The 21,138-nt window shown below is 38.0% G+C and overlaps 1 protein-coding gene across 5 annotated transcripts in view; it reads right to left on the minus strand.

Annotated features, from left to right (window-relative positions):
* Positions 1 to 21,138, minus strand: part of FHIT (fragile histidine triad diadenosine triphosphatase) — a 605,820-nt gene that overhangs the window by 403,428 nt on the left and 181,254 nt on the right. For 4 of the 5 annotated variants that reach the window (XM_040076810.2, XM_058422315.1, XM_040076809.2 and 1 more), the window contains one exon: positions 5,669 to 5,781. In XM_040076810.2, coding sequence (XP_039932744.1) covers positions 5,669 to 5,768 — 100 coding nt within the window. In that variant the 5' untranslated portion in view covers positions 5,769 to 5,781. Of the gene's footprint in view, positions 1 to 5,668; positions 5,782 to 15,649; positions 15,662 to 21,138 lie in introns of those variants that run through there. The other variant, XM_058422317.1, reaches the window with a different exon arrangement.

Below are 21,138 nucleotides of genomic sequence, written 5' to 3' on the forward strand. Positions count from 1 at the left end.
CAAAGCTGCTCTGTTGGCTTGGTGCTGCCAAGGGCACAGCCCCACTCCTTGCCCTCCGTACAACATAGCTTAATTTTGCTAAAATTTATTAATTATAGGAACTGTTTTTTCTTATAATAATTTATGCAAGTAAACATTATAAGGCATTAATAAATCCTACTTGAGGGATCAGTATGGATGAGCCATGGAACAGCTTTTTTTGGGATTTGAGGCAAAAAAATTCAGGTGGTTTTATCAGTTGCTGATACTCAACAGCTTCAGATACTTACAATACGTAAAGTAAGTCTGAATTTCCTCAGCATTCCTGGTGAAGAGAAATATTCTATACTTCCTCCCATTTTCAAATAAGATGCATCATTTATATCAGTTGTTCCCATTCAGGAGGTTTTTGCTGCCCCAGCAAAGGAACTGCATCCTCTTTCTAATGTCCTCATCTTCTAGACTTATTACACATTTTGAAAAATTCCTGTAAGTAGTCCAGGCCTTATTGTACCAAACATTTTGTGTCTCCATTGTGATTCCCTTGCATCTCCAGCCTCATATTTAAATTACAAACCAAACCTTACCAAACCTCTTTATTTTTAGCTCTTTGGGAGCATGACTGCTGCTTAACATTGTGCTAAACTATTAATAATAGTAATGTATAGGAAGCTTCTGTAATAAGCACTAAAGAAAAGAGTACTTTCCCACAAGATTAAATATGTCTAACAAGTTGCTGCAAACATGCAGTGTACATTATTGCAATATGTAGATATAAACATATATTCTGCAATATAACTGAATTTTATTTTCCTAATCTTAGTTTTATGGTAAATATTAACACTTATTTAGGCTGAAACCCATAAAACTCATACTTACGGAGCATAAATATAGATATGAAAAATGTGTAATGTACAAATAAAATCATAACAGCAGTTCCCTAAGTTTATGAAGAATTAAAATTTCATGTACAAGATAAATACCATGGTTTCCAACCAAACTTGTGAGAGAATACTACTGCTCTTTCCAGTGTGCTGTCTTCAGTGGAAACTCTGTCAGGTCTGTAACTAAATGAAAAACTGCTTTGAAAATATACTAAGTAACAATACTAATTCCAAAGGATCGCTTCCTTTTAACTGCAAAACTTTTAAGGAAAGCATTAGGAAAATGTCTGTGGCACTACAGAACACATCAGTCTCGAGCAGTACAGCCCTTGTGACAGCAGATGACAGAGAGCTCCCGAGCACCGTGCAGCAGAGCAGATGCTGTTCTCACATTGCCTGACCCTGGATCCAGTCCCACCCCTGCAGCAGACCCAGAACAATTACACTGCAGCTCGGGGTGTTAGCAAGCCTTTGAAGGGAGCATCTGGTTCAGATAATGTTTTCTCTGCTCATTAATAACAGGAACAAGCGGCAGTAACTCACACAACAGCACATGGCCTCGGCAACAAATAATGACCACTAACTCCACGTAGTGATGAAGATGCCAGAAAAAATCATATGCTTTGGGGTTTACATGGTCTATTCCCCACAATCAGAATACTTCCTGGTGGGAAAACTTAGATATCTATGAAAAGAACAATACAGAATAGTCCAGCAAAATTCAGCATGTAACAATTAAACAGGTTTTGTTTGTTTGCTTGTTTCCCTTTTGTTGTTTTTTTTAATGGAAAAACCTTTTCACAATCAATTTCATATGAAAAGTTGTTGTAAGGTGGTTATTCTAATTTATTACACACATACATGTGCCCTTAGTAAGGGAGCCAAAGTGTCCACCACAAATTTCTATAAAATTACTTGGTCCCAATAACCCTCAGCTTGCTGTTCACAGCTGGAAAGAATGTTCCTTTTAATAAGCAATTCAATAAACTGCTGAAAAATGCTTTGTATAATATAGTATTGCCATAGATCTGCTGTTTGTCTCTGTCATTATATATTCCATTCAATCAATTTACAAATGTTGCTGTGTTCCTTTTGTGCTAGTTCTTATGGCATCCTGAACACAAATCTAAAGATCAATACCTTGTCTACTGAAAAAAAAATTGGACATAACTAATGAATAATTTTATTTATAATAAAAAGTCCTAGTCCCCAAATGGATTCTGCTAATGTTGAAATCCATTTTTCATATTTAACACAAGACGAAAACAAGTAGCCTGCAGAACACCATGAGAAAAGCAGTGATAAAAACCAGTTCATATTTACTGAAGATGTGAGCGAAACCATGTAAAGCTCTGGTGCAGGGCTAAGAAAACATCAATAAAATGGTAGGTCATTCACAAGGTATTTGTTACCATGTTAAAGCTCAAAAAGTCCATGTGAAAGAGCAGATGGAATTTGTTTCAAACAGCATCACAGTTCTGCTCTGCAGAACTATGGAAGCAGCAAGGCTCTGAATTAAGTAATTCAAGCAAGAAGCCAAGGAGAAGCTGAACTCATGCTGTTTGCATGAGCTGATTCAGTTCGTCCTGTGCCTTTTGTGTGACAGAAACAATGCATCTGCTGACTATAGACACATCCCTGCAGTGCTCCAGCTATTGAATAGCTGCCTCCTCCAAAACAACCACAGAGCTGTTCAAGGGAGCAACAAGTGACTGCTTTTCACAATCACTCTCTGCAAAGCAGCAAGCTGACAGAACTGAGAGGAAATGAGGACTCTCATAAGAATGGAATGGGTACCTGTATAAGGGTATCCCAGCAAGCTTCCAGAATACCCAACTACCTCCTCCCCACTCCCATTACAGCCCAGATGTGCGCTGAATACAGTATTCGTGTTCCCACCCAGACTCCTGGCTCCGCAACGATGCCAGAAAGTCATCGCAGAAGTACACCCCAAACCCCATTATCTCATTAATCAGCGCCGTCCCCAATGTGCCTTCTGCTCTGATACCAGACAAGAAGGCGGCACAAGCAGAGCAGGCACAGACCCCTTGTTATTACAGGTGTTAAGTGACATTGTCTTCAGACAGCCTATGGTCCAACACCTCTGAGCCTGTCCTGCTAGGGGACAGCTAAGGGGCTGGATCTCCTGGGGGGAAGGAACAGGCACTGACCCTGCCCCCTGACCACCTGCAGTTCTCCTCGGTCTCGTTGTGCCAGAAGAGGTCAATGTTTCCTACTGTCACACACCTGCGCACATCGTAGCTTGCACACTAAAGATTGCAGTTTAATGTCGGATATCCTTTACCCAATAACAAGAACTCAGCACCTCCCTGTCCAAGAATCTGCAGTAATCACTCGAGGGGATCCCAGTACAAACAGGTTCCTGAGTCTGTGGACTCGGTGCACCCACTGGGCAGAAGTCTAATGCTGGGAAAAATGAAGCAGCTCTGCCCAGGAGAGGAGAACTCTTTCCTTACCATAAATACTATGTTTCTACTCTACTTATTTTTGGACTATTAGCACAATTTGCCTTTCAAATGTCAAGCTAAATTCACAGGATTGGCAGGTCAAAATAAACACAACAAAACTTTACAATGTGTTGACTGAACGAGCCTGCTTTGGCATTGTGCAAGTCACACTGAACTCCACAAGGTGTTGTAATAGACTTTTTCCCAGAGTATAGTTTTTTTAAAAAAAACTGTTACTGCAAATTCATAATTCCAAACCTATGTTCAGTTTCAAGATGGAATTTCAACCTTACTAGTTAATTAAAGCCACCACCTAGAGTGATCTGGCTTTCAAACTGATTTCCTTTGTCTCTCTAATTCACGTACATTAATATTTTATTTTCTACTGGAAAAAAAAAAGAAAAAATCACACATGTGCCAAAGACAAGGCAGATAAAATTATTGCAATAAAACAAAGAAAATACACTCGCTACTGCCAGGTCTTAAGATGAATGCTGCATTATACAGACACTTTAAAAGGCTTACAACTACAAATTGCTCTATTTTACATACTGTATTCTAGCCTTTACATCAAGATCTCTCCTAATTTCTTCTTATTGTAATGAGAAAGGAAAAGGGTTGGGTTTTTATTACCTGAACATTTATTCAATGGAGAAACAAAGACTACATTACATATTACAACACAAGCTATTAAAACAATGTGACACTATAAAATACACTGCAACACTCATTATGGGATAACAAAGCTAAACCCCGAGCAAATAAATGTATCTGCCAAAAGTCAGCAATAATTATACAACAAGAGTTTATAATCTTTAATTATTTAAGAAGGAAAGAAGCTTGTAATAATTAAGTTTTATAGGCTCCTTAACTTGTCATTACTAAGTGCTCACAAAACTTTAAAACAAGAATGCTTCATCTGAAATACTCTATTTTTACCAACAGATGCAGTTGTTCATTTAACTGATTAATTTTAAAAAATAGTCAAATATCGTTTTTAAAACCCGCACTCACAGAATAGATAACAGTTTATTTACTCTCTGATCCACACAATGCATACAGCAACTGCTCAGACACATCACACAGTGACCAATGTGACACTACTTTTATATAGCTTTGAAAATGGTTTTTGTTGTGAAAAAAACTGTAAATCACCTTGGATTTACATCAGGAATTTCAGAAACTTGAAGAGCAGAAAAACTTTAAATTTTACTCACTAAAATATATTGGTGAAGAAGTAACACCTTTAAAGTTTCTATGAAGTCTGTGCCTCTTTGCCATGATCTGATTTCTGATGCACAAAAATGTCATTCAAAACAGGTGGAGAGAAAAGTTCAATATTGAACAATTATAATCTACTGAAGTGATGGGAGGAAAGGAAGGTTCCATGTTTCAGAAGAAATGCATTTGTGGTTTTAAAAAAATATGTAAGAAAATTTACTTGATTTAAAATTTACTTGAAAGAAACAACATAAAACTACAAAACTAACAAGAAAACTTACTCAGTAAGCTTTAAATAAATAAATAATACTCAAACTCCAGACTACTTCATTTTTTTCCTACACAAAGTCATTCATTGCCTGAGCTCCTAGTAAAATTTTTATCATGAATCTCTATGGCAAAAGTGATCATTCTTGATTATTTCTGAAAACTTGCCCTTTCAGCCAGTGAAATCAGTCCAAGTAACAGAGCAGCGGAATTTTGACTGGAAAATAACACACTATACTACAAAATATGTTAAATAAGTACATTGAGCATCTTGTATAATCAAGTTACAATACAGTTCCTAACTCAAGAATTTCACTCACACCATGAGGCTTCATATTTTCATTGTGAAATGTGTGCACTATACAGATGGTTTATTTAATCCATTCTCACCTAAATTAATCAAAGCAATCTGTCCCCCCCCCAAAAAAAGTCTTCATGCAGGATTCTACCGGCATTTGACAAATGGTGTACATTTAGCCAGGAAAAGTTGAAAATCCTCCATAAAGGAGTTACCACATCTAAAAATAAGTGACATTATAAAAGGGAAGAGGGATGTGTTATTCAGGATAATATGGAATTTAAACAGCAACACCTCCACTAGACTTTAAAATGCTTTTAGTAGCACCTGGCTGTTTATACATTTTCTGTGGTGAAAAGGTCAATAGAAATTCACCTCGAAGGTCACAGTTGCTAAGCAACTGTTTTCGGCAGTTCTGCAACACTGATCAAGCATCTTCTGATCAAGCATCACTGCCTGGTTTTGGAATAAACCCGTGTCACATCCTACCTGGCCTTCCAAGCGCCCCGAGCGAGTCCTGCTTTTCCCAGGATCAGCCATGGAAAGGATACGTCCTGGCACCACCGGCCTGCGGTTCACCAGAGCAAAGCACAGCTCCGTCCTCAGGAACACCACGGAGGGCTTGATGAGGTGCTGCCCGAACCTCAGCATGGCCAGTGCTGCTCTGAAAGAGGCAAGAGGGAAGATCATTAAGAGACTGACTCTGCCTTTCCAAGCGGTCAAACTGCCCATGCAGCTTCTAACAGAAAGTGCCTCCTGGGCTCATGAAGGCATTGAGTATCCTAGAATGGTTGTTATATCTTTCCTAAAATGATCATGTCTTTGAAGGAGTGCTGGAAAAGGCTTCTTTCCAAAGCAAAAAATTTACATATAATTTCTTAAACCCTTCTCTCATCATATTGGCAGGGCTACAAAATTCTAGAGAAGACAATTTCTCCCTCCCATTTTCATTGGTCCTGCATTGAAAACGTTTGGGTCATATGCTCTTCAAAAAGCACAAATAGGATTTCACATTCTTTCTGCCGCAATGCAAATCAGTGCACATAGGACATACGAAAAAAAACCCCAAATTTTCTTAATCTCTCCATTAAATACCTCACCTGAAGAAATACTGGCAGATTGAAGAAAGTTTACTTAGTCATTTTTCATCCACACTTTCTAGCTTGAGCAACTGGAATGTGAAGATGATCAATGCCACATTTTCTCTTATAGAAAGTCAAAGAATTCCACTTTCATTCACTAAAATTTTCTCTCTTCGTGACAAGAATGAAAATTCCTCTTAAATAGCTATGGCACAGTCCCAACTGTGTCTATTTTAGGTCTTTAAGCCCTAGAGTATTTAAAGTATTTAATTCAATCAGAAATATCCAAGGTACTGCAGGGTAAAATATGAAGAAATGACAAATTTCATGTGACAATACTTCAGACACATCGGAAGTACTTTATTCACATTACCCAACATGAACCAAGTGACTAATCAAGAAATTTGGTTTTATATGTTCCCTGAGATGGGGAAACCTACAGCTACAGTCATGAAGGATCTTTTGCTGCAGTTCTTTTGTTGCAAGATTACTGTGGTCAGTAAGACCTAAACTAGGTTCTTAATCTAAGAGATTTATTCTAATTTATCATCCCACTTGCACCTGCTCCCGTAAAAAAAGTACACTTATCAACTCCCTCTAAGTGCACACACTGTGAAAATGTCTTTGAGAAATACTTGTTCTAAAGGAACTTCTGGTTTTGTAGCGGTCTGATTCCACAGAAGAACTTAAGGGCCACAGATTCATCTAGTCCAGGTTTACACCAGAAAGACACGTATAAATCTTAGTATAAGTAACAAACTTATAACAGTAACAAATTAGATTACTACATTTCCATGTAATAAACATTTTCTAAGCAGGCACCACGTCTTCTTTTATTTTTGAAAAATCACAGATGAAAGGAAATACTTGAGCAGACCATGAAAGAGTGGAGATTTTAACTATGCCTGTTTCAAAGATTTGAAAAGGTTCTACATTCTTTTCCACATAAGTCAACAGAAGATTAAGTGTCTGAGACGTGTCCCTTAGCATATATTAAACTTGAAAGTTGACAACATACAAAATCAAGTCTCTTTAGCTACTAGAAGAATTGCTTAGCAGAGAAAACACCTGTTATCTTGTGCTGATGCTTGAAAAAAATAACTATTAGGAACTTCAATCAATCTGCTTTATTTCTCTTAAGCAGTCCATCAGCAATCCCCCGTGGGGGTTTTTCATTCCGATTAAAAGATGCACGAACATTTTTACACAATTCAGTAAAGAGACATGGTTCTCTTTGCAATGAAGGAAATGTTTCTGACAAAGGAGAGAGACACATTCCACAGCCAGGACCACCCTCCAGTGATGAAATGGTAAGCTGGTGTCTCCAGAAGCTGGAGAATCAAATGTACCATCTGCCCTTGCACCTGGCAATGCTATGGGCAGAAACCAAAGTACTACTGATAATTTCTTGTTCTGTCTTCTAGAACTCTGATAAATAAAGGTACTGTCCAGAGACCTGGGACAGACTTCAGCACAGAAACAAGCTTCAAAATCACAGATGCTAAATGTAAAACATGATGATTTGAAATTTGACTTAAGGAGGGAAAGAACCTGAGATTTGGTAATCAGCTGGAAAAGTCCTCTGGCTGACTGCTGCCATAAACAAAAACCAAAAAGAGTAGCAAAATAAGACTGGTGATATTATGTTGCCTGTACTGTGTTTTCATCATGCACCTACCATATGATAGTTACTTACTTCAGTACCTGTCTTGTTTTAAAAAAGTCTAGAAAAATCAGCAAAGTAAAAGCACTAATCTCATACCTCTCCTTTCAATAGTTTGAAGAATCACATTACAGCCCAAATGGGTTGCTCCAGAATTAATAGAACATTAAAAAATCTCATACCTAGAATTAAAGCATGTATTAAAATTCTTTCTATTTGTTTACTATGCAAAAATGTATCTGAATAATGTATTTCTATCTCTTGATTCAGACTAAATAAATGTGTTTCAAACTAATATGTCAGTTGTACTGGTTGTATATAATACTGCAGACTTCTCAGTGCTGCTCTCTCCAATTCTGCAAAGGGATTATGGGAGACTTTTTCCTAAACAATTATTCATGATCTATTATATATTACTTCAGCTGCCTTCTACCCTATGGATCCTCTGTGTTTTTCTGTGCAGTACAATCATCTGTACTCAGAACCAACACAAATGCTAAAAAATACATTAGGGAAATAAGTAATGGGTACAAGTGAAATATCCATGACTGTGCAGCAACACACTACAGCAAGGCTGGAATATTCCAGAGTGCTGCCAGGCAGGAAACTGCTGCTGGCAGAGCAAGTTTTAGTCATCTGAACTCTACCACTTACTGCTTGCATGGTCTGTAAACCAGCAGGAATCAACAGAGCACAGGTGTGTGCACACAGGTCATGAGATGCAAACAGTGTGTGCACAAGGCTCCCCAATTCCTAGACTGGAATGGCCACGCTAAGTCTGTTCCTCCAAGGATTTCCATTTCTCACATAAAGAGGAGGTCAGTGCCAGACAAACTAGAAACTATACATAATTGGTTAAAGATGTTTCCTCTTCAATGAAGGTAGCCTTTCTAATCCCCTGTAATAAGGAGGACAATTACACAGTAATGTTAGAAAATGAAAGAAATCCATTTCTGATTAAATTTCAGCCCAGTTTAACACAGTTTCTATTCTGACTATTCAGATGAAAAGTGTATTTACTCTTCTTCATATTGCAGATATACATTACATTGCCTATTGCATCTGCCTCATTTTCCTAATTAAATTCCCTTCAAGCTGTGTTACAGCAGTTGTAGGTGGGAATACAGTATTAAAAGCTAACACAGCAAGTAGACTAATTTTACAGCCACAACAGACCTCAAATCTGTACAACCCATACCGGGAAAAGGGAAAAAAAACCCGAACAACAAAAAAGACAGTGGAAATCTACATTACACCCTGAAAAATAAGTGTTTAAATTAAGAAAAATCTTGAGATACACTGAAACATTTTCAAATGGTTTTGTAAAATTTCAGTAGGCAGTGCCGTGACAATTTTTTTCCTTTTCTTTTATATACCTTTTACATATTCTCAGTGTCTTTAGCATACATACTTGTAATTCCTTAAGTCTGATAATTTAGCATACTCCTGGTATTCTATTAGGCCAGGAGACCAAACATCCTAAAGGCCTCACAACTGGAGAACAGAAAGCCCTAGGCTACCCTGGGAAACCAAGGTCCCCTCTAGAATACATCCTGTAAATTAAAATAGGCCCATCTAGGAGGGAATACTTGGGGACAGGAAGATATCAAGCTATTCATTCAAGCCTCTCTTTGGGGCATCTTTGTTAGATATGCTAATTTGCAAGGTCTATAAAATCCTATATGCAATCTACCGTGAATGTGCATTTTGGCGCATTCCACCTTGGCGAAATGTTGCACCGTAAGGATCCTTATTAAATACCAAAATAAAAACCCTTTATCCCTTAACCGTGCCTGGCTCTTCATTTTCGGTCCAAGAAAAAGGCATCATAGGCACATGGCATTTCCCCAGTCTATATAAATACTACTCATATACTAAAAGCATTTTTGAGAGGAAATCTATACACATGGCCTACTTTTCCAGATTTATTCAGTTTCGGGGTTAGAGGCCTTGGTTTGTGCTTCAGTTTTTAAACAGCATAAGCTGTAGAATTATTTGTGTCAAATACACAGTGAACTCTGAACAGAAAATAAGTTCTCTTCTGGACAAGATAAATTCACCTCAATACAGGTCCATAGGACATCAAGATTGGTTTCTGCTTGTTACATGTCATCGCTAGAATCAGAGACCTTGGAAGAGTGTTGGAAGTTTGCTGATTACAAGGAGTGATGGCAGCAGTTCTTTAATGTTCTCTTCCTGCTGCCACAGACCTCCCCATTGGATGCTTAATTGAGATGGTGTTGGTACTCCAAAATGCCTCTTTTTTTTCCTTATACAATTACTCCTCCTTAGAACAAGGTGTTGAGATCAGCACCTGCTGGGAACCAAGCTCAAGGCTTTTGCTGAGAATCCCCTGAGCACTGTTTTAGGAAAGCCGCACATCTGGTTGTAATGGGAGAAGATGAGATAATGCAAAATGGGCTGCTAACTTCAAATGTGTGTATTAAAGGAAGCCAATTACAATACCATTATCTCTCTGTGCTAATAGGAAGGACTGTTTTAGAAACAATCCCAGGAGTATTCTTAAATTTTAAAGTTTATTTTACTATGTTAACATCACCTGTTCATGAATGTTGACAGTCCTGATTCCAATACTCAATTTCACTGTAAAAACACTGCAAATTTATGTGGCAAAACAGAAACTTCTTCCTTTCTAATTTTTTTTAAGGTCTTACAAAAATACCAATTTTCTTTTTAAATTCACCAAGACAATAAAACTTGTGTTACACACTGCAGTTAAGGAAACAAAGTACCTATATCCTTAAATTCATATTTGGCATTGTTCCCTCTCAAAGGCTGGATTATGGGCAAAGTGATAGTCCTCCTTAGACATCTGAATTCTTCACCATATTCAAGAAGTAATGCACAGTGAAGACCTGTCCTGCAGGCTACCTTCCCCTCTTTTCATGTTTTGGAATTTTTTACTTATTTTCTCCTCTCACTGCCACTTTGTAAGGATGAAATCCACACAAGTCAGAATATTACTTATTTAACTCAAGCACCTAGCAATAAATGTCCTTGTTTCTAGCTGCCAGGATTTGACATTTTCATCAAGGAATACCTAAAAACACTAATAAAAAGAAATTATTTTATTCTAAAATCACTTTTTCTACTGGCTCTATGTCCCTAGAACAGCTTTATCTCTCAGCAGCCTTCACTCCCACTCTTGCACAAGATTTACCTACTATTTTGTGTTCTTGTAGTTCCAGAAAATGGCCTCTAATTAAAAACTCCTCTCCCTCTCAGCGAGCCAAAACATCACATGCTATGCTATTTCTGCCCTGAAAAAGCCAAAAAGAATTACAAAACTAGAAAAGGTGCTCCTGTATCTTTGACAGCCATAGCCTAGATTCTCTCCATGGGGATGGTATTTAACGCTCTACACGACGTTGAAGGGAAACGCTTATGTGGATTATTTTCCATTTTCACCACCCACAGAAGCTACTGAACAGCAAGCCCGTTAAATGTGATGCATGTAACCAATCCTGTGGCATTGAAAAGGACTGATTCCTCCCATCACAGACAGATTATGATGGACTAGAATCCACCACATGTGGTTTCCCCTGCTTAATCTAGCAGGGATGAAAACATCAAAATTATGATTGTTTAAATATATAGCCATTTTCTTAGCATGGTCAATCAAACTAAATTATCTACGCTTACAATGAAAACAGACTGTGGCCCGTTGCATAGCACCTCAGCACCTTCCTGTGCATGATGCCACAGATATCCATCTGCAATCCCAAGCCTTTGCCTTGCAGCTCTGTTCCCTTTCTCCTGAGCTGCAGCAGCAGCATTTCCCAGCCCCTCTGGGACAGGATTTTCCATTCTGCTCTCGCAGTCTCACCCCTGGAAATCCTGGTGTTGTTGCTATAGTGGGCTTTCCTAGAGCATGACTGTGACCAGCCTGAGAACTGTCCCCTCCCCTGCTGGGCTGCAGCTTTAGGGTTGCCCCACTGGGCTCAAGGGGGAGACTGCACAAAGCTCCCTGAGTGAGCAGCACCACACCTGAGCACAGCACCAGGTAACAGGAACAACATGATGAGCAGTGACCTGAGGGAGCTCTGAGGTCCTGATAAAAACCAGATAGTTCCCAGTTGTCTGGCTGGGATGGGCTTTTGTTCACAGGAGCCAGGATGGTCCTTTGGTTTGGCGTCGTAGCCAAACCAGTGCTGACAAGACACCAGTATTTTGGCTATTTCTGTACAAGGCTTTCTCTTTTTCTCTATTCTCCCCATCAGCAGAGAGCTGATGTAAATCTTCATCTTGGCTCCTGACAGGAAAGCTGCATTGCTCCCAAACCTGTCTCAACATACTTTGTGCAACCAGTCCAGCCTTCTCCTCAACATCTCTAAAGCAGAAAATGCACAAAATTCAAACAAAGCACTGCAGCCTTTTAAAAGCTATACATTAAATGCAATACTAGCATTCTCTTTTTTTTGTGTGTGTACTAGCATACACATTTTCTTTTCAAAATTATCCCTCTTCTGCCATTACACATCTTGTCTACTGCACCTGGTCAGGTAATTTGTGGGTACACACAGGCAACATGTACATATGTCTGTCCTCAGTTTCCTCTTTCCCAATTTTCTGGTCCATCATCAAACCAAATTTTGAAAAGACATCTCCCCTGCTCCCCAAATCCTCACAACCACCCCAAAAAACAACCCAAACTTCAGACACCCAGAACTTTGTCAGCCAAGAACAATGCAGACACCTAAAAGCAAGTGAGCAACCTTGTAAAGCAATTGCAACTTTGACAAGTTAATCAGCAAATGCAGAATCAAGCTAGACACCAAAGGCAATATAACATCCATAATACATGGAGAGGGCATAAATATTTTTAAATGATGCATACATAGTTGTCAAATTCATTTCTATAGCAAGCGTTTTGGAATACAAATTAAGCCAACTTGGTTTTTTCTTATAATTCAGGTAAAGAGTGCAAAGTTATAAACAATAAATGAAAAGGTTTGTAGAGGCAAAAGAGTTGTATAATACATTAAACCTGTAGAAAAATGAGAGTTTAGAAGAGTCATGAAAGCACTAAACAGGCTCGACATTCTTCAAGAGTCTGCGTGTACACTGTGTGCCTCAGAAGATGATTCATACACCATCTAACCATGCTGAGAAAATCAGTCTGGCAGAGGAAGCCCTGGTTTGCCTCTGTGCTGAGGTAACAGCCCAACTTAAAATACAAGGATTTGTTTCCAAACATCACTTTTTTGTTGTTGTTTTGACATCCTAACTAGTCCTGCAACTTTAGTTTTTTAAAAAAACCTTCTAGGATTATGAGCGTAAAATAAAATTGCCATCTTTCATTTTCCTGCAGTAGGTTTATGTCCATTTTATGCCAGAATGCACGAACTCAATGCACCACAATATTACAGAAGTTCTCTTTCAAACAGAATCCCTGCACCAAGATTTGATCTAGAACTTCTCACAATCTTCTCTGCTCAAAAACTGCTCATTTTTCCTCATATTAGCAGGGTTTATCTAAGACTATACCTCCTTCTACCATCATCCAACAAAAATTCAGCAGGAATTCAAAAACAAGTCTGAAAATTACGAACAACTCAAAACCCATGGACTACATCTTTGATTTTAAGGAGGATGATTTGTGAAACAGGATAAAATCAATCAAAATCAACTGTTCACTCTCACCAGCTTCTACAAAAAGAACAAAATACATATGAAACCACACATATGGAATAAAATAAATTATGTTCACAGATCCTTCTTTACTGTTAATCGTCTAGAGAGGGGGAAGGGCAAAAGCAAAACAAAAAAAGCAAAACAAAACAAAGAAACACACATTATATTCCAGTTTTTTAATAACTTGCATGTACCACAGCTATTATCTTGATGCATGGAGAACTCAGGGGTTTGATTTTGCCTCTGCAAGTCATTCTGATGAACGAGACCTTTAGTGTTGTAATAACTGCTGTGAGTAATGGAACAACCTATGGCTTTTATTAAGAAGGAACACTGAATAATGTATTACCAACACTAAGATCAAGGGAAAATACATTTTTATTAGGGAAAAATATTAATATCAATCACGCCCTTTTTTAAAGCAGAGAGGTGAAAGGCAGAAAAGGAAAAAAATTAAGAAAATGCTTTACAGTATGCATTAAATGGTAGAAATTATACCATAAAACTCCTTTTTCCTAGTGTGGCTACCTAGGGCTACATTACATGGTAGAGGAGCAATAAAAAATTGTGACATCTCTTGAGACATATAAATGTAAGGAAAACTCTACCCCAGCAAAGGAGGGATGGGGGAGGAAGGTCATTATAGAGACCAGCACACTGCACATTGAAACACTTGAGCTTAAGTTCATTCCTTTTGAAGCTACAGACTAAGAGAGCTGACACGATGGAACAACTAGGAATGTTCTTCTGCTGAACCCTTCAGTGGAAAAAAAAAGGGTGGCTTTAAAAATGGGGGGTGAATAAAAAGCAGTTCTGTTTTAGTTTTTATTATTATTATTACTTATATAGCAATACATAAAGTCACTTTATAGGCTGTAGAAATACACACCAAGACTAAGCCTTTCCCTGAAGTTGCTTCCTATTTCCTCTGGGTGAAGGCAATTTGGACATCTATAGCGTTGGACAGCAGAGATGGGGCAAAGAGAGCTGCAGAAGACAAGCTGCAGGGAGTTAAGTGAAAAGATTCAAGGAGTAAAGAAGTCCATTGGGAGAAGAGAGTAATAGCTCTTCCCAAATCTTTATGGTGCTATAAACCAAAGCACAACCAGAGAGAGAGAGAGCACAGGGTGTGCTATGGCAAAAGGATGATCCACACAACTCAGGGCCAGCACAAGTCCAGACAAAAATAAATGTGGTATGAGCCAGAGATGCTGGATGAGGAGCTTCCAGATACAGTCCAAAATTCTGTAATTTCTTCACTGAGAAACTGGCTAAATCACTTCCAAAAGCCCTCCTGAATCAGTAAACACTTTTTAAAGATTTATTTCCTGTATTTTGTTCTTTTGTCCTTTTTCCCAGGATTTCATACTGAATGCAAACTTATTATTATTATTAGACCATGGCTATTTGGTAATACTATGAATTTGAATTTATTATATTTAGACCAATTCCTGTGAGACCTGAGTATCTCCACAAACATTTCAGCTCGCTGAATTAATAAATGTAACACAAACATTCAGAGGAAAATGCAGACACCATACTTAGTCTAACAATTCCTTCAGCATATAAATGAAGACATTTAATGAAAGTTTATTGTCAGATTTACATTTATATATAACTAATAATACTAGATGGTGGATCCTTTACATTTATGTACAGAGCATTTATGTTTATTTCAAGATGTTGGAATCTTTAAGAAAAATCCCATTAGCCCTCATTTCATCACTTTATATATACGTGCTTGCTCTCCAAAATAAAACCACTTAAACCAGGTTGTTCCGTGAACTCTGGAATTAACAAAGCATCAGTTCTAAGGATTTATGTTCACATCTTTCCCCCAGCTCCTTTTGTCCCCCTCAGAACAAGAGCCCTGGGCCATGGCCCTGAGTGTATCCCAGGCAGTGATTCCAGCAGGACTGCATTATCCAGCAGAGCTGCCAGCCCAGGGATGCACCCTTGGGAGCAGCTGGGAGGAAAAAAATGCTCCCACCATGCGAAGAAGGTCAAGGCCACTGGCCAAAAAATGGACTGCTAGGACTGTACAGTCTAATTACAGAACTGCCAAGGCACACATATCTAATTATGTATTAATAAAAAGCAAAAATGTGTTAGAGGATATAAAAGATACTTACAGATTTGACTCCACAAAGATGAAAGCCAAAGAACTTTTTATTATTTACAAAGACCTCACTTATATAGATTCTGAACTATGACCAGGGATTGGAGAACAAGGTTACCACCTCTCCATCCCACTGGCCAGACTAGAAGTCAATCAGTTGACTCTCATCAGAGGAATGTGGAAAACACTGATTGTTTATCGTACAGACCGTGAGAATTCAGCTACAGAGCTGTAAACACCTCACAAAGATCACATAATATAGCTACGAAAGTGCTGCTCTAATGCTGAAATTTTATAGATTTTTTGAAAAAGTTTATACTGTACTCACTGGAAAAATGCAACCTGGTGTGACTTGTTCTTACTATTTCTGATTCATTTAAACCAGTTGAATTGTGAACTGCATGCAAAGAAGACTTTTCTAGGTTTAACTTTCCCCCTCTGCAAAGGTTTTCCCTCTGATTTTCTCCAAATGCTCTCTCTTTACTTGACCATATGTTTGGAATATGGCAAACACCATTCCTGCTTTCCGGTCACTTCCCTCTCTTTCTCAAAGACACCTGTGGTAAAAATCAGAACTTTCTGCATTTTTGTACAGAGCACCATGAGGGTCCTTGCTCAGCAAGGTAATGTTGAATGATAGCTGGGTTACAAATCAACTGAAAGAAAAAGCAAATTTTGGAAAAGGACACATTCACCGACAAATCAACATTGAAGCACGACATGATTTTACTTACAGATTTTTGGTTAAATTAATCCTGATCACTATGACCTAAATAAATTTAGGCAAATACAGGCAGTGTCATGTGATTTTGGCAGGGGGAGAAGTTTTGTATCTGGTAGCAGAAAAATACAGTTACATTAAAATAGAGCTATTTCTGAATACAGCTTCTTTTCAGAGGATGTTTTCTGCTGAGAGAAAGAGGCTTGCAGTTCCTGTTATGTAACACATACAGGCATTAGATTCATTCCAGTAGGATAATAAGCCTGAGAAGTTTGGGGTTACATTTTCACCTCAAGCTGCTCTTCAAGAAACTTTTCCCACTAGACAGGAGCTCTTAGCAAACTAACCACTAAAATCTATTGAACAGGTTTTTGGCTTCACTAGGTTACTATCAGGATCAGGCCTTAAGACAACTCCAGCAACTCCTTTTGATTGATTTACTCAAGTAAGAGAAGTTAAAGACGATCTTGTCAATATTCTTAAAGTCAAATTTCAAAATCACTGATGCGATAAAGGATTTTCTCCACTTCAATACTAGGAACAGAAATAAAGAGAAACCAAAACCAAAGGGGAAGATATTGTGATAAAAAGCCTAAACCTGCATTTTCAATATGCTGGCCTGCATTGTCCTTGATAAAAGATTCAGAAATGCTTAAAAAAATTAAAGAAACAGAGGAAAAAATTTAAGTGCTCATTATTTTTACAAATTTATTATTTTTATTTTGTCATTCATCTATTAATTGCACACTTTACTGTATCTGCACATCATTCTCTTGTTTGCTTTTTACTTCATGATTGCCAAATATCCTGAAAAACATGTATTTTCATCTATCTCTAACTACCATAAGATTCTTCATGGTTTTCCTTTTAGAAAGCAATCTATATGATTATTTTTCAACCTAGACTCCCCATAAAGAACTTCATGAGTCACATAACCAAGCCATAAACCAAGCCAACAGTTTTGTATATTTTTGCTGTATTTCTGGCTCTCTTTCCTACGCTGTATCACTTCAGGCATCAACAAAAAATGTTTTAGTGTTCCTGCTTTTAACTTTTCAAGATTAAAAAATTTATGGTCACATGGTGGATTGGAATAACTAAGAGTATTATGTTCTCATTTTTCTGTAAACTTGCTAACATTTTAAATAAGAACTGGGTGCCAGATGACTGTTCTGCAACTAATTGGGGAACAAATTTTTGTATGATCTACTGAAAGGTCTTTGGAGCTCCTTGCCAGCCAGGGTTTCTAATTAGATACTCATGAGTAATTAGAAATCTATAGACATGATTAAATCTTAATCTGCAATCTGTAGGATGAATGTTTAGGCTGAAGTATGGCACACTGGCAGAAAACTCCACCAGGGACCCCTCTGTAGCTTCAAGAATTTGTCTGGCTTTTGTCAAAGCCAAAGCCCTGATTTATTTCTGAATTCCTCTGACTCCTCTGGACAGGTAACTCATAAATTGGGCTGCCAGCTCAGTGTCACACCCTGCACCCACAGCCCTGCCTGCCCCAGTACCAGCACATTTTGCAGAAGGTGGGCATAAATGGTTTATTTCCAACGAAAACGTTAGACTACTGTTTCACTTCTTAAATAATGGATGTAATTTATTATTTAAAAGGTGATTTGCACAATACATATGTACTACCCAAGCTGCCCAGTAGGAAATCATCCTTAGTCAAGCAAAGTTCTCACTAACTTTCATTTTTTCCTCAATAGCAAGCAGTTGTTCTGTAAGTAATGCCACAGCAATACCATAAAGCTCTGGGAATAGCTGGCTCTCAGCAGTCTGGAAATGAATACAACTGTAAACAAAAGAGACTTTGAAACTACTGAAAAATTCATTTTCTTGTGTTGTTATAAGAGACGTTTTGGCTTCCCTGAGTGCACTTCATAGCTGGGAGAAAACTGTCCAACTTCATACACACAGGGTATCTTCTCCGTTCCACAAAAGATATGAACTTGGCATGGGGAATGCAGTTTATGTAGGTTAACATTAAAAAGGTGTTTAAAGAAGGGGGTTCTCTATCTACATCATTCTGTCATACCAGCCCCTATTCTGGTACATTTCTTGATGAATGTAAGAAACTCTTCACTTCTCTAATCATTGCCAGCTAAATATTTCAAAGAGCTTTGGGAAAATATAAAGGAATATGTATCTAACAGATAAGAAAACAGAGCAGAGGCAGACTTTGAGAAGCATAAAAAGATACAGTAAAATCTTTTTTCCCTGGTCTAATTAATGAAATCAAAATTCTCAGAAAATTAACAGAAAGACTCACAAATCACTATCTTTAGCCTTGGTGCAAATCTACCTTGCTACTTTTAAAGAACTATGAAGGACTAAGGGCTTACCTTGAATTCTAAGTTACTCTATGTGCAAGTAGCTGGCCTAAAACAAAACCCAGTGTAAAATAAACTGCCAGTGGAGAAAGTGCAAAGAAAGTATTGTAAACGTACTTTTAGTATACAAAATGTGGACACAACACAAATAATCACTAATTAAAATTTTCCCAAACAGAGAAACAGTATTTTGCTAGACTTGCTCACAAATCTTCTGGTATTTAGAATGTCTTCAAAGAGATAAGAAATCTGAATATACAATGAAAATAAATGAAAGTTCATTTGGAAAGAGCCTCTTCATGTTTATCACAGAGAAGACACTACTATCTTTGAGGCAATATGGTTTCTCAATTAATATTCATTCCCCAAATTACCTGGATCACAAATTCCAATATTCCAAATTAATCTTTCTCCATTGCAAAATTCCAACTACCAAATTGACAAGGATGAGAATTCGGATGGCTTATGTAATGCCAATTTATATGCAAGCATTAAGAAACAGTCTTTAATAATAAAGTCATATTAGAGTTTTCAGCAAGCCCCAGGGCCTCATTTCTGCAGATGATTCACTGAAGTTCTGCTTATTTCAGAGAAAGCTACAAGTTCTTGAGTGATACTGCCCAAGCTATCAAATACAAAGTGTTTTTTAGTGATCAATATTGCCATGTAAATGTTCAATTTGCAGCCTTGAGCTGCTGGGGAAGTTATCCAGCCACAAGAACACACCTGATGCTGGAGTAGCAAGTGGTGTTTTCTGACCACAGAACATCCTGTATGATCTGCAGGGCGCTAAAATCCAACCTCACGTCTTAAAATGAGCATCCAAATTTGGTGAATTTTTCCGACGTTAATCTCTGTTAGTTCCCCATCTGTAAAACAGAGATAATACCACATCCCTCACTGGGGCTTTGTGGAGATAAATTTAATTTAAAACCTGTGTAGCACTTGGATACAGTAATGATGAAGAGCACAGAAAAGCCTATGAGGAAATTAATAATTCTGATGTCTGAGCAGGGTCTGAACACCGTGCTGTAAATAAGGGACACGTATCAAACACTGAGGATAAAACAACGTATTGAATAGCTGCTCATTAATTGAGCACTGTCCATCTTGTGCACTAAGCAAGGAAGAAATTTTCTGGAAAGTATTATGTGTTCTTACCTAAATTCTAATTACATCATCAGAATGCATATGCGTAAGAGAAGTTAAATTTCTGTTGCAATGCCAGTCTTAACACTCCCTTCTCGTGACCACTTGATTTTGCATTCCTAATAATGTTCTCTTCATGAAGTTTGTACACGTAACATTTATATAAAAAATAGTGAATTATAATCTCATTGTGAATCTCTGATTTCTATGCAAGAGTGGTAATGAAAGAAATCTTGGTTTCCCTAGACAAATTAATACATTCAAAATTTAAGACTCACGAATCACTATCTTTAGCCTTGGTGCAAATCTACGTTGCTACTTTTAAAGAACTGTGAAGGACTAAGGGCTTATCTTGAATCCTCTAAGTTACTCTATGAGTCAATGCCACACTTGCCCAGGCTTGGTAAATTCAGCAGGGCTTCCACTGAACTCCCTCTTCAGTTGCTTGAAATGGTACAAGAGTTACTTCTGTTCACCCTTACTGAGCATTGCCATAATAAACTTGGGAAGGGAAAACTGTCAGGGCACTGTCCTTTCAATTTTAATCCAAGGCATCAAATTTTAATTCTCAACAACAGCAGCTGATGTGTTCCCCTTGCTAGTTCCTGTGGAAATAAACCAGGCAGAAATTGAGCTAGAAATGCACTTGGGAATCACAGAGTAATAGCATCTCCTCTACATGCTCTCCAGCGCCTTCTTCCTCGTCCAAAAAAGTCCCCTCTGCGCTTTCAGAAGTAGGTGATGGTGCTTTCCTGGCGACAATCTCCTGCTCCAGACTGCACAAACACGCTCAAGGCAATGGATACCACTGTGAGAGCACAGCCCTTCCAGAAAGAGCCCGACACCACCTGCCCAAGCCAGGAGACTCCAGGAACATGGAGAGCTTCCAGGCCTGACTTCATTCTGCTCACATCTAAGTTGCTCCTTAAAAGCCAGAGGAGTTACACCCAGAAACAGAAGATCAAGACCCTGCAAGTTTCAGCTCAAAAAGTTTTCTAGAACTCAAGTACTAAAACAGCATAATGCATTCAAAATAAAATTCATTTTGTTAATACAAAAAAATATGAAAAAATAAAGTAGATTTTCTGGAGGCTACTTGCACAAGTCCTTAAGAAAATAATACTCCCATTTAATTAATTCCATCTATGTATGATCAGTGCTCTTAAATACCCCCAAGAGAAGTAAAACCTGTTATATTCCAGCAAAAATATCTGTTTTCAGAGAGTAATTACCAGCCATTTTTTGCTCAAATCAACACCAAATTCATTATACTTTGCGAAGAAATCT

Source organism: Hirundo rustica, chromosome 12, assembly GCF_015227805.2.
Source record: "Hirundo rustica isolate bHirRus1 chromosome 12, bHirRus1.pri.v3, whole genome shotgun sequence".
Taxonomy (NCBI): domain Eukaryota; kingdom Metazoa; phylum Chordata; class Aves; order Passeriformes; family Hirundinidae; genus Hirundo; species Hirundo rustica.